Below are 14,266 nucleotides of genomic sequence, written 5' to 3'. Positions count from 1 at the left end.
GTCAGGATGAAGTTCTTTCCATTCATACTTTAATTGATTAGGTCAAACAAAATTCTTAAACATGTATAAGCCAGCACATGTGTCCAACTGAATGTCATCAGGCATTAAATACAATTTAGAAACTGCACCAGTTAACAATCCAGCATCCTGAGAAATGCAGAAGTCTGTTATGGCAGGATGTAAGACTGTTTTGAATGGATTCATGTGGATCTGTGTATAGATTTGGATATAGATCCATGTATGTACTTATATGGATTTATATGTATCTATTCCCAATCCATGCCACATATTTAATACCTTAATATACTTTCAGATAATTTTAAAGAACTTTTCAAATTCTTCTGAGTTGACTTCTCCTGTACCAGAACTTCTCTCACACTGCTTTTATTCAAATCTCTCGAGACATTGAAAAAATAAGAGTTTACCTCAGTGCATAAAATTAAATTCCTAAAACAGGGCTCAGGAATATATGGCATTGCAACAACCATACTAGTACAAAGATAGTTTGAAAAAATATCCTGTTTTTAATATAATAATGAATTAAAACATAGCTTTATTTATTCCTATAAGTGTAAGGAAAAGAATAGTTTGTTTTTAAGTGAGTGTAACGAGCACTATTTTGGTAGCCATCTTCTCCACAACGATTTGTGTGTGAGAGGGTCAGCTCCAATCATACAGTCATGAACGATGTACCTTAATAAGGTGAATAATCAACATATTTACAAACTAAACAAATTCAATCCCATCAACTCTTATAAAAATGAGATTGAAGAGCAGACAGGGAATGAGACCAAGATGCTTGAAAACACAAGGGGTCGCCACTTTTGTTTTAAGGAACCATATTAATCAAACCAGTTTCCCCTAGTGACCTGAGGGCACAAATATGGATTTAGCAGTATATTCAGAAGTTAGATTACAGTCTTGATACTACGCATTTCAGCATCTTCATATTTTAACACCTTAATGCTGAGAAGGATAAACTTCAGGCAGAACTGTAAGGAATTAGCCTTTTATAAACTAAAGTCTAAACTGAAAAGCTACAGTAGATGTAAAAAAAAAAAAGTGTGGGGGAGGGACACAGAGAGACAGAGTGTGTGAGAAAGAACAGAACATTATTTAGTAAAATCCAGTGACATCTACAATAGTTTTACAGCATGTTTAAGCCCTCTAAGGTTTTATATCTCCACCTGCCTTCCATTTAAACTTACTCCTTGTTAATGAAAAGACGTACAACAAAACAGAATGCAAATAGATCAAGGCAATACATCTAAATAAGCATGCCTGAAAGCCAGAAATAATATTCCCCAAACTTCTGCATGCGAAATAGATTTCCCATAGCATCGGTTGATTTGGTTTTGTTCAAAAGGTACAGTCGTTTAAGTGACACTACCCCAGCAGCAATTCCAATGAGTATAAACTGGACAGTTCTTGAGTAACTGTGGAATGCAACCGCCTTCAGTTCCTACCCTCCTGAAAAAGGACAACTGGCCCTATAAGTGCAGCAATAGTGTAAATCTCCCTGAAGCATCTTCTGCCTTTTAAACAACCAAGAAAGTAATGATAAAACTGAATGTCCACTACTTACAGTGTTTCTCTTGAGCTATCAACATCGATGCACAAATGAAAAAGGTGCCTCTTTTTTAATAGATTGGTTTAATACTGAAACAGATAGGATGAAGTTAAAAAAGAATAATCAAGATACTGAACTGAATATTTTTAAGCAAGTGCCCCAGCTGTGGGGAAAAGTGCATTTAGTTCAGCAGCAAAACAGCACAGTGTGAAGATATTGTGCTTGGACACAGAAGTTCCATAATGGAAGGAGGTACAAGGCAAGTCAAGATATAAAACCATAGTACATTGTTAACCAACCTTAAAACTTACATATATTGCAGTGTTTAAAAGTAAGACACATTCATTTATTGTACAAGGACTATAAGGAATCCTTAAAATTGCCTGTTGTATTTATGACTCAACATTGTAATAAAAATGTACATATATATTATTTCCTTGCCACTTAACTGTACTGTTAGACCTCATGGAATTGTTACTTCACAAAATGAAAACCGCTCTTCACTGAGTATACTCAACATTTTTACCAATCTGAAAAGGTTTACTTGTGCTAGAAAAGACCAACCGCAAAAGGCTCAGTTCAGATATGTTATGCCTGCAACTGATAACTCAGGGAAGCAAGACTTAAAGGAATTCAAGCTTTTTTTTTTTCTTTTCTTTTTCTTTTGTTTTGACTGCATCCTTTTCACCTGCCAGTTGTTCTGATGAGTATATGTTTTTAGTATACAAACCGGTTGATAAAAATTCATCAGCAGAGGCATATAAATTCTAGATATGATTGATTAAAACAGAGCAAATCAGAATAAAACAAAATCCAGTGATTTACTCTGACTGTAAACAATATAAAAACACCATTTGCTTCAAATCTCAAAATAAGTTAAAAGAAAATCCCAACCTCAGGACACATGACCCTTTCAGGTTTTGACACACAAAAAAAAAAAGGAGGTGAGGAAAACAGAAAAGTTCATTATATAAAGGTTATACATTTCTCTTAACTGAAAGTAAATCTAAGCAAAACTACTTTTGTCCCTTAAATTTAAACTTTGAGTTCATTGACAATTGCTTTTAATGAACCGGCATTTCCAGATTATTCAGACAACTTCCATCAAATTCAGCAAAGAAAACTTAGACAAGCATTTTTACAGAATAAAAAAAAAAAAATCTAAATGGCTATGATTCCTCTATTAGCAGAAACACATAATGCAGTCTTAAATTTGCCTTTTTATATTATTTATATATTTTATATATATATAATATAATATAAACCACATATATTATATTATATATACATATACAGACAATTACAACATTAATGCAGTTTGTATTTTGTACAGTGTATTGGACAATCCGATTTGCATCAGACCATGGCACGATATGGTCCCTGCATTTTTAGGAACTGAATGATGAAAGAGGGTCCTCCTGCAACAATCTGAGGTGGAAGGTGGCTGAGCGGGCAGTTCTCAATACTCATTATTGACAGTTTGCTGCAAAGAGCCAGCTCAAAGGGAAGGCTGTGCAGATTGGGGTTGTCATTCAAATACAGTTCTTCCAGATTCTCCAGTGTACCTGGTTAAAATAAAATAATATAAAGTAGTATTTTTTTGATTCATGCAGTTTAACTTTTAGACAGAAGCTTTAAGTCCACTTGAAGATTCTTTAGTATATAGAATCTTGAGTAAGTGACTCATCTAAACTCCTATCTTCAAGCACAGCAAGTTTTCTGCTCACTGGTACCTAAGGAAGAACCAATTTGCTTTAGTTTCCCTGTAAAAATATCCACTACTACACCTCCTTTAGATAACAACTGTACTAAGAATACACAGAATAAGAGAACTGAGAGGGACTTCACCGTAACTGTTCAGCCAAGCGCTTTGCAATTGCAGGCAACACTGAATAGCTATCTAGTCAGAAGGGCCTAGAAAATATTTAGACTATACAGTATCTATTGTATCTCTAAAAATATCTATACCGTATCTTTTATATAATTAGAACCCATACAGTAAAGACATGAATTTGTAACTAATGTGCCACAGGAAGAAAGCAGGACAGACCTCTGCACAGCAGTGAATTTATTAAATGGAACAAACCTGTGGGAAAATTTTTTTCTAAATTCAAATATTACAACTTGCCTCTACTGCAGATACTGCAATACAGATTAACCAGAAGCTGGAAAACAGAGTAATTTCTTCTTTCTGAAGACTTCCATTCCTCCACAGCAATGAAATATCAAAATTAATCCATATCTTTGAAATACACTCCAAACATACAAGTCCTCCTCAAAACATTCCCCATTTTCCAATCTTATATACACCATAAACATCTCCTATAACCTAAAAGACTATTTAATCTTTCACAAGAGAAAGCAGTAGCCAGGGCTCAAGGCATGGAAAACCAACAAAAAGGAAAGGCTATAGAAAAAAAAAACAACAAACAATAAATAGCTGATAGCATGATAGATGAAGCAGTCATATCTGAAAACAGTTAACTATTCTCTAATCTGTTAAGACAACCAGCTTTAATAACCAAATTGTACTCTTACAATAGTATTTGAAGTGTCCTTACTGATTTAGTATTTGAAGTGTCCTTACTGATTTTAATTCCACAGCTCATTTCCACAGCACCCAATCTCTCTCCACTAACAAACCAAATTAAAAAGCTACAGATTTAGATTCTTTTAGGCTCTTCTCACACTGAGGCACATACAAGATGAGCAGAAGCTGTAACGGCTCTTCACTAAAGATGCTGAGAGATACAGACCATGCATTCCCCATCTGCACATCGCTGTTTCTGACCACATTTTGCTTTGTGTAGCTTGTCTCATCATTTTTTCCTCGATAATAAGCTCTAACTTTAAGATTTTAATTTAAGTGCTCAGAATCATGCTCTGGACCTATATGCTTGTGGCCAACTATAAAAGGAATGTGGGCTCTCTGTTTCAGAATCCCTGAAGAAGTTCTGAATCCCACTTACTCTGAATGTCTCAAGTAGACAAAAAGAATCCTATTCCTCCCTTTCTTTCTGTAGATTTCCTCCACTTTCTTTTCTGATCTCATCAAGGTGAAAAACAATATGGTCTATAAACAGAAGTGTCTGCAGAGGGACTCTCATCAGAAACATTTGCTTTGGCTGTTTACACCTTACACAAGGTTTTTGTCTACACCACGGAATCCCAGTGCATTTCCTTTCTCTTTCCAAGAATAGGTTTATGAAATTGAGTGATTGACAATATGCAAATTGTGGAAGAATTTGGAAAGAAAAGGAATCTCACCTTTCCAAGTTAACATGTCTTCTGCAGAAGAACTGAAAAAAAGCTAGACCATTCATTTCACTACCATTTGACACAATAAAGATCATACAGTACAGTGCTGTTCCTACGGCACATGCTTCACATCAGGTTGTGTATATCTAGAAGTTTCACATGAATTTTGTGGCCTTTACTTATGAACACAGCAGACACCTATCTTCTGTGTCACTAACTGCTTTGTCTCAGGCACACTAAATAAAAGCAGAAAAAGTGATCTTACCAATTTCCTCAGGAAGGTGTGTGAGAAGATTCTCTCCAAGCCCAAGGTGCGTCAGATTGGTAAGATGACCGATACCTCTGGGAAGGGTGGTCAACTGATTATTAGTTAGAACCAATTTCTAAGGAAAAAACATGTTTTTAAAAATTAATGACTTTTGCTTTGAATGACAGCAAGTAACAAGATATATAGCTGATAAACTGATGGGTTCTACTCTCCAGCATTTCAACAAAAAATGTCTGCCCTTCAACGACGTTTCTGACCTCTATTAAAGACCACTAAACATAAAAATAAAATAGGCCATAGTAAAACATGTGCCTAAATATAAAAGCTTTCATGAATGTGACTAAAATCAGAGGCTATTCCTGTGGCGGTACTGTACTCATGGTACAACAGTTAAACTCTTCAGAATTTGTTTGTTCAATATTAACTGATAAATCTGGAGAAGAATTAGTGGGGACAGATTGTGGATGATGTTGCACAAGATTCTTAACTTCTGGTTCTATGTCCAGTCCCAAACAGTTCCTCTCATCAAACTAGTTGTAATTAAATCAGCATGGTGTAAATAAAGGACGCTAGATGTTTATCTCAGCCCATTATTGTTTCACCTGCAGATCCTTGAGGTAAGCTATTTCATTTGGCAAGGATTCCAGTTTGTTTTCTTCTAGATCTAGCTCTCGGAGTTTCCGTAGATTTCCAATTCCATGCGGAAGTTTCTTTAGTAGATTGTTTGACAAGATAAGAACCTAAAAAACACCCAAAAAACCCAAACACACAGAACTTCAGCAACGCATTAGTAAATAATGATTAAGACAGGATGTTTTTATATTTTCAAGTAATAAAGTCCAAGATTAGTCTACATTCAAATTATGGAAGCAAACTGAAAAGATTAAAAAAATAAAGATCAGTGATTAACATAATTTTAAGTCTTTAATGATACAAATGCATAGATTTATGACAGAATTCTTTCAAATATTATTTTACGTAATAATAAATGCACAGCAAAACCAAAGAACACTTAATTTCTTCAAATGACCAAAGAAACACAATTTTTTCCTGGACTTCCCTCTATTTTTTGTTCTCCTTCCTTATAGCTATCTCAACCATGTTTTACATTATTTGCTGTGCTTGCCAAGTCTTCCTTAAAAAGCTTAATACTTCCTCTTCTCCGTGTCCCCTTGGTTAAGAGGAGCAGCAAGTAAACATACAGATCAGAGCACCTAAGCAGAATACTCATAGATATCCACTGGCTTTTCAAAATGTTCTCCTATCACACACTCACCCATACCAGTGTTATTCTCTTGGTTTTCTCCTCCTTTCTAAGTTGAATTATATATATTCTACGTTCAAGAGAAGTGCCCTTACTTGCAACATCATTTAACAGTTATTCCTTATACCACCAGCAAGTTAACAGGGGTTACACTAGTATACACCATTTTTCCTCCAGAGAAGTCTAGCAGTCCTTAGAAGTAATCAAGCTTCGTAACAACACAGCAAGTAGTAAGGTAATTAATTACTGATTAGACAATGCTATTATCTAGTTATTTAACAAGGCACCTTGGAACACAAGGATGTTGAAGAGCATCCAACGTGGACCCTCATCCTAGCCACACACAGCTCCCTGCTAAAACAGCCAAGGGTGCAAATGCCTGGTTTCTCCCAAACCCAGCTCTCACTGGCTTCATGTAACATGGAAACACCAAAGGCAGGAACAGAACAGGGCTAAAAATCAAAATTAACAAAAGCCAACATCTTAGCGTTGGCACAAGCAGTATTTCGGTGGCCTTCCTTTATGCGCTACGATATACACAGCACGATAAGAATAGTAACATTTTAATCGTGCATCAAGAAACAAAGGCAGGAACAGAAAGTATCACCTACATGCAATGCAGCTGACTTAGCGTTGCTGTGGGAACCTTCACTTTTGCGTAAACACTGCCCGAACAGTTCTTTGTATTTGACTCATTAATTACCAAGAAAAATAGTGCTAAGGGGTCTGCAGACCCTGCAGCTCTGCAGCTTCGGCATCTGGCAGACCACTGGCAAATCCAGTTGTTAGAGGTTACTAACTTCCCAATCACATCCATCAGAGCCTTAACTTAAAGGGAACTGGGCCACTAAATAGCTATTACTCTGCCACATCATTTTTGCCCCAAATTACAGGAATTATTACTTAACCAGAGCAGCAGTCACACTGGAAATCTGCAATTTCAAATATGCCATTTGCTATTGTACTTTTAACTGATTTTTCCCAGCAACTCAGAGAGGCTACGAAGTCCCCTCAAGCTGCCCAAACAAGCACCTCTATCTTTAATGTCCCTCCAAGGCAATTAAGTTTGCCTCTCCTGATGGTACCTTGGGAAACAGGACATGGGGACACAACAGGTTTAGTTCATGGTTTCAACCTATGAGTTCTTCCCCCTCAAAGGCTGAGAATTCCCACCCAGCTGCCTACAAAGTTCACAGTGCTACAATTCAAGCCAGCTCAGGCTGTAGACCATTTCATTACATTTTTCTGATCCTTGCTGTTTCCATGCTGGAAACATTCCTCTCCAGAAATTGAACTGAGTTCAGTGCCATTTCATTTACAACAGTAACTTTCTGTTGAGAAAAATTTTGTTTCCACATATATATTTTTAACTATGTACTTAACTCTGTGCACAGACACTCATCCAGAGCCTAAAGAACAATGTTCAAAAAGCTCTTGAAAACAACCATAAACAGATGCAGCACATCTATTTAAAATAGCATACATACACATATTTATTTGGCTTTATTTGACCAAAAAGTATTATTACTTAAACATGAAGCAGAGAATGCCTCTTTGCAGGGATTCACTTAGCTGTTCATTTATACTCTTCTCACCTCAAGAGAAACAAGCCCAGATACATCCTCAGGGATTTTTGTGAGCTGATTAGTCGCTAAGTTCAGTTCTACCATACTAGTCCAAGTCCCGAAGTCCAAGGGGAGAGAGGTCAGCTGATTGTCCTGTGATTTAACATATCAAACATTTAGCGTCTGCGCTTACACGGCATCTGATAAACAAACTGTTTACAAAATACTTCATAACAAAATAGTAGATAATTAAATCAGAATAATAAAATGCTGATAATTGGCCAAATATGTTTTTAATTCCTCAAAACATAATAAGCAGTCCCAACCTAGAGTTACAGAATTGACTCTGTGTTACTAATATGAACTGAAGTGGAAAAATTAGAAGTGCATAATTCTCAAGATTTCATGAGCCCCAGTAGTTAAAACATTTTTTTTGTCCTTTCTTTGCTGAATACAATGGAGGCTGGGAGCAGGGAAGAACAGAAAATTCACCGTAACTTAAAAAGGTGCTATCAGCAACGCTGGAATCCTAAAAATACATGGAGTTTGCTACAAAAAAAAAAGGGGAGGAGAACCTAACACACCACAAAGGAAATATACCTTAATGGCTCAGCATAAAAGCATCTGAAATTAATCTGAACATCTTACTGCTTAAAATGTAGCTACAAAATTTGATCTAGACCAGACACTTAAAAAAAAAAAATATCTAAAAAAATCCAGATCATACAAAGTCCTGGTAAACATGCAAAGTTACAAACAGGTATGTGATAAAAAATGGTCTTAATGCAAACTGAGAATCCATTTGTGCCAAAACAGTAGCTAAGCTTAGCTGCTGCTTGTTTATTTTTTTTTAATAATTTAAAAACTTGAAACAAACACATTCATAGAAAAACATAATCTCTTGTCCCCTAGTTCTCTTGACCCTAAGTGTACATAGCACAGCCTTAAAGGTTCTTTTTCTGTGCTCTACAGCTACTGCCAAAAGTCTCCAAACTTAGGTTTTGAAAGAATATATTCAAAAAAAGATATTTTACATTATTTTGTTTATAATCTAAACTTGGGGGGAGAAACAAGCTACTCTCCATGCTCGTGTCCCATGTGAATATTTGAGAACTTTGCAATCAACTTGCTTATTTTCATTGTTCAAATTCGAGCAAATGTGACAACACCTTAACTAACAAAGACAAATCAATAGTACATTTTTAAACTAATACCGAATTGTTCCTATATGTGACAACAGCAGCGTCCACTTTAGCATAAGAAATTAATTCCTTGTATCGTTAAGTTTGCCAGAATTCATGGAGCAGCAAACAGTGCTCCCCATTGATTTTACACTCAGTAGCATGTTTCTGTGCCTCACCTTCATGTTCAGCTTGCTTAATACTTTAGCTCTAGAGAAAATTCCAAAGGGGATTTTATTGATGCGGTTGTGCTCCATATTGAGAGAGTAGATTGTGGAGAACTGGGACGGGCCACCCACAGGATAGGACTGGAAGCAGTTCCTGGCCAGTGTTAAACTAGTCAGTTTGACAAGGCTGGATAAAAGACCCTGTAGAGAGAAGAAAACCACCCAGGAACTTAGGACTGATTTATTTGAAGACATCTCTTTTCCCTCATGGGTCTAATTAGAAATGTTCCCCCTCCCTCAAGTCCATGCCCTAAATAAGTGTTGCAACACATAAACCAGTGTTAAATTTGATAAAACTTCCATCACCAACAGTCTCTGCTCACAGTAGTCAGTCCTTACCTTACTTCCCCCTTTCTCCTCACATACTGCCAGATACAAAAAAAGCAAACATATCACATTTAAAAGTGCAAGTTTAGGAGGGTTTGTAACTCTTCTCTCCTCCACAAGGAGTTCTTTAATAACAGATTGCTGTGTCCTGGACAGCTCTGAAGAGGGCAGGGGCAGCGGCTGGCAGGGGCAGTCAGCAGCATGTCCATCCCAAACGGTGGTCCAGGCTTCGGCCAATGCCACCCAACTGCAGCTCACTCAATTTTGATGCCTGCTCACAGTTGAGAACAGGGCCCAAAGAAGTATCAACTGCATGCACCATTTTTCAAACAGGCATTTGATACTTCCAGTACTAATCTTCGTTAATTTAATAAAAATCCATATTGCGAGCACATCTGTAGAAGTTTTCTTTTAGGCTGTAACAGTTTCAGATAGTCTGACAGGACAGAGAAAAAAAATGGGAAGGGCAGGGTTTGGAAATTCCAATTTTTTTTCCTGTTTTAAAAATATTCCCAAATAGTTACTACTCCACCTTTTTGTTTTTGTTGTTTTTTGGGGGTTTTTTTCTTCCCCCCTTAAGAAATGAAAAGCAAGAAGCCTGGAGTTAAACTGCATAGCAATGGTTGCCCATTGAATCCAGTCTCATTTCCCTTCGCAATCTAATTAGATTCTACAATCTCAGCAGCGCAGATCTCAGAGTTTTTCTGTTAGTTATGTGCCAAGCACGTTGCTGGATCTGTGGGGATGAATAAGGAGATCTAAATTACTGCTGAAGTGTCACCTTTGCTTATTATTATGCCAAGTTGAATTCACCCCTATTTGCTTAAGTATTACAGAAATTGGAGATTTATGCATGGCATTACATACCATAAATAATGCAACATCTGCAATCAGGAATGAGCGGTAACAAGATAATGACTCCAACCATATTCTTAATGTCAGTATTTCAGGATTGCAATTTTGGTGCTATATTCACTGTAAAAGCTTTAAGAACATGGCTTTGCTGTTTCACCAGCAAAGCTTTGGCTACTTTTCTAAATAGTTTATTAATATTATTGTAAATAAAACAGGATTAAATAGGGACTTGTCTACATGTCACGGCTAAAACTTTAAGCACCAAAATACAATTCTGGGGGCATCTCAGCAAATAAGATAGAATAATGGATCTTCAAATCAGTATTAACCTAACCTAATTATTAACTAGTATAATCTTTGATTAGGAAATACTGGTTCTAGTGATACTTTAATTAACAGATAGTCTTTGTCCTAGGGTTAGGCTGTCCCTGAGCTCTGTCACAAACACACTTTATTGCTTCAAATGGATCCTGGCATTTCAAAAAGCCATTTCTGAAGTCTGCTTCCATACAAAAAATATTAAAAATATGTTGGCTAATACACTCTAATAGCCTACAGTAATTAAACACATTTGAAGGGAAGCAAGAAAGCTTTGGCAGTACAAAGAGAACAACGCTCTTGTATCTATGAGAGCTGTAGCAGTGCTGCCTTCTCCCACCCCATCCTTTTAAGATAAAATATTTATTAGGCATTGTGTCAGAAGCTTCAGCCATGTTTTGAAATTCAAAAGTTTCTTCTACAAATACAGTTCTTTGTATCATAGCACAGAATGTTTTACTTTAAACAGATTACAGTATAAATGATACACTTCTGCAAGGCAGCAGCTTAAGTGTTATTGGCAAATATACATGAAGAAGACAGCGCAGTTGCAGAAAGTTTTATATTATGACAAACATATTTTAATGCAAGTAATCATCCCTCACATTAGCTTTTTGTAATTATACCATAGTTGCTTTTATAATATGCCTAGATGGGGTAGGCTAGCTTACCTCATCTTAAAAGCAGCCTGGTGGCTTTCTCTCAGTAGCATTATCTTCAGTGATAGTTTTACCCAAACATTTATTAAATTCTCTGTTTTCAGTCCACCATTGCTGAGTTCAGAAATTTATCTGAAGGCAAGCAGTTACTTACTGCACTTTGTTACTATGAGTATTTTGCCTAACTCCAAGTGCATTTTAGGTTTTTTCTTCTATGTATAGTTTGCTAGATACCTCTTTAAATACATTTTAACTTATTTTATACTAGTAATTTATACAACTTGAGGGGGTGGGGATGACAGCTTAAGAAAGCAGTTTGACCATCATTAAAACAGAACAGAATATATGTTGTGTCCTGAAGCCTTCATCTCAAAAAGTTCTAAAGCAATGGAAAAAATATCCAAAAGAAGAATCAATCACATTGGATTTTTTTCCGTCATCGTAGCAATTCTGCCCAGGCACTAGTGCTTCAAGTCAATTGAGTCAAGTCAAATTCAAGTCAAACATTTTTCTCTAAATTTTTCTCTGAAGCATGCAGCTGAGCATCTCACACACTGCTGCCCTGATAAACAGTCTCAAGAAATTAAGAAAACAAAAAGGATTAAAGGTAAAACCCAGCAGTTTAAATAGTTTCAAAGTCTGCAGGCATCAAAGCTGTATTTAAAAAATGCTCTGCAATCAACTACTGTAGCTATCCAGGACTGTGAAACTGGAGTCCACAGGGGCACATTTCAGACAGCTCTAGGAAAGGAGCATACAAAAACATAGAGATGCACCGGGGACTAGGACCTTCTGCTTCTCCACCCCAGAGCTAGCAAAACACTCAGTTCAAAGGAATGTATTAATTGAAGAGACTGACAAGGTGGCTCCAGAACTTCTAACTATGGACTTCTTCCTTGGTCTCACACTAAGCTTGAAGCAAGAGAGACCAAAGTAAGACAATCAAGTGCAGCAGCTATGAAAACAAAAGCAAGAAAATGGATTTCTCGTCCCCTTTCTCCCATGATCCTCACAGTCACTGAAACAAAAAATGATGCAAATTTTTATTTTTCATAACTGAGGGAAGGTGTCTCAATGAGTTGCCAGATGACATTGCATTGCGAGATGACAGCACACTCTTTTCCACATTAAAAAGAGAATAATGAAGCCAACTGGCTGTAACAAGCTTTACCCACTCACTTGAAGGTTGTTCTTGCCTCAATTAGGTGGGGAAAGAGATACCAGATTTTTCATTTTTCTACTTCTTCCCTAACTCCATGAAACAGAAGCACTGAGAAGCTCTTACCTGCCTTTAATGGTGAGAACCTGGACTCCTTATTTAAGCTTTTCTAAGGAGACTCAGGACAGCAAATACAATCATGGGTATTGCTCCCACTTTTGACTGAAGTTGTATGACATCAGTTCTATACTAGTTTGACACACCTATACGTACACAATTGCAGTATTTCACATCACACACACATAGATTAAAAGAAAGAGTATTCCTCAGAGTTGTGATGCAAGATGAAATAACTTCATGTGTTCCTATACCTCTACAAGACACCGATGCCTTACGACAACATTCCCTTCCAAATCCAATCCCTCTAATTCTCACCTCTGGTAAAGTAGAAATGTTGTTGTTCTCCAGGTTCAGTTCGTCAAGTTCACTGCACTTTGCTAAAGACTTCGGAATTGCTGACAGCCTGTTGTACCTCAGGCCAAGACGACTTAGACTGGACAGATTTCCTACAGGTAGCAAACAGTTATTAATATATCATTAGATTAACACAAAGGTACAGAACAAGGTTTAACTTCTGATTATTCTGCTGTCTCACACTGTTGTCTCACACTTCAAACTTCTCATACTGTGAAATGGAGCTATCATCCCCAAAGAGGAGATACATAGATTACAGTGCTTTCTAATGCTGAAGTCAAACATGCAGAAGTTGAGCATACTAAATGTTGTTCTTAAGTTGTGCATGATACAGTAAGCAAGCAAGGCTTATGTCCTATTGTAGAAGTCCTTCTATCCTCATCTTTCTAGCAACAAACAACTCTACCATTTTCCAGATGTCCCCAAAATAACTTTTTAAAATTACAGATAGCATCATTCAATGCCATGACTCATATTACCAGAACTTGGGCATACATCACACAGCTCAGGTCCTGGCAAAACAACTTCCTCTATCGGGGGGGGGCGGGGAGGAAAAAAACCTTTACCATCCTCCAACAGCAACAAAGTCTTTAAAAAGTGATAGAAAAAAAAAACTTCCAAGTTTTCTGAATGATACCGAAGGAAAAGTCTGGAGGAAGTCCACAAAACTCTGGACAATAGTGCATGTAATAATATTTCTGAATATTGCCAGGCTGACAGTCCCAGTTGATACGTATTTCAGTCAGGAAAAAAATCATGAGAAACTTGCAACTTGAAAATTTCCCATCTGAAGCTCCTTTTAGCTCTAACCTTTACCGTCTAACAAGTACAAGACTAAAACCAACTGCTTAAGGATGTCTTTGAACTATATGGTGTTGGGGCATTTACACTCTCCTGTAAGTAGTAAGACCTTGAACTTCACTGAAAAGTCAACTGGCAAATATTACGAAGAACAGTGCTTAGTCTTTTGGCTTATCCTTACAATCAGAAAGCATGTCTGTGCACGTGTGTACACCGCACCAGCGGAGCTTGTGAACAGATTCACATCACCAATCAGTTCCTGTCGTGGTTTAGCTGAAACCAGGACAGTTCCTTACAAAACATGTGCTGTTTTACACTCATTTTTACAACCACTCATGGC

The 14,266-nt window shown here is 36.9% G+C and overlaps 1 protein-coding gene across 2 annotated transcripts in view; it reads right to left on the bottom strand.

Annotated features, from left to right (window-relative positions):
• Positions 1–2,069: 2,069 nt before the first annotated feature.
• SHOC2 (SHOC2 leucine rich repeat scaffold protein) overlaps positions 2,070–14,266 on the bottom strand; it is a gene marked incomplete at its 5' end in the record, with an annotated part of 38,968 nt that continues 26,771 nt past the window's right edge. For both annotated transcript variants that reach the window (XM_082002558.1, XM_082002559.1), the window contains 6 exons: positions 2,070–3,135; positions 5,094–5,211; positions 5,699–5,836; positions 7,956–8,078; positions 9,286–9,474; positions 13,087–13,217. In XM_082002558.1, the coding sequence (XP_081858684.1) occupies positions 2,927–3,135; positions 5,094–5,211; positions 5,699–5,836; positions 7,956–8,078; positions 9,286–9,474; positions 13,087–13,217 (908 nt within the window). In that variant the 3' untranslated portion in view covers positions 2,070–2,926. The remainder of the gene's footprint in view (positions 3,136–5,093; positions 5,212–5,698; positions 5,837–7,955; positions 8,079–9,285; positions 9,475–13,086; positions 13,218–14,266) is intronic.

This window comes from Phaethon aethereus, assembly GCF_964289735.1.
Source record: "Phaethon aethereus genome assembly, chromosome: 7".
Classification (NCBI taxonomy): Eukaryota; Metazoa; Chordata; class Aves; order Phaethontiformes; family Phaethontidae; genus Phaethon; species Phaethon aethereus.
Note: the sequence above shows the minus strand (reverse complement) of the source record. Positions and strands in the feature narration are given on the sequence as shown.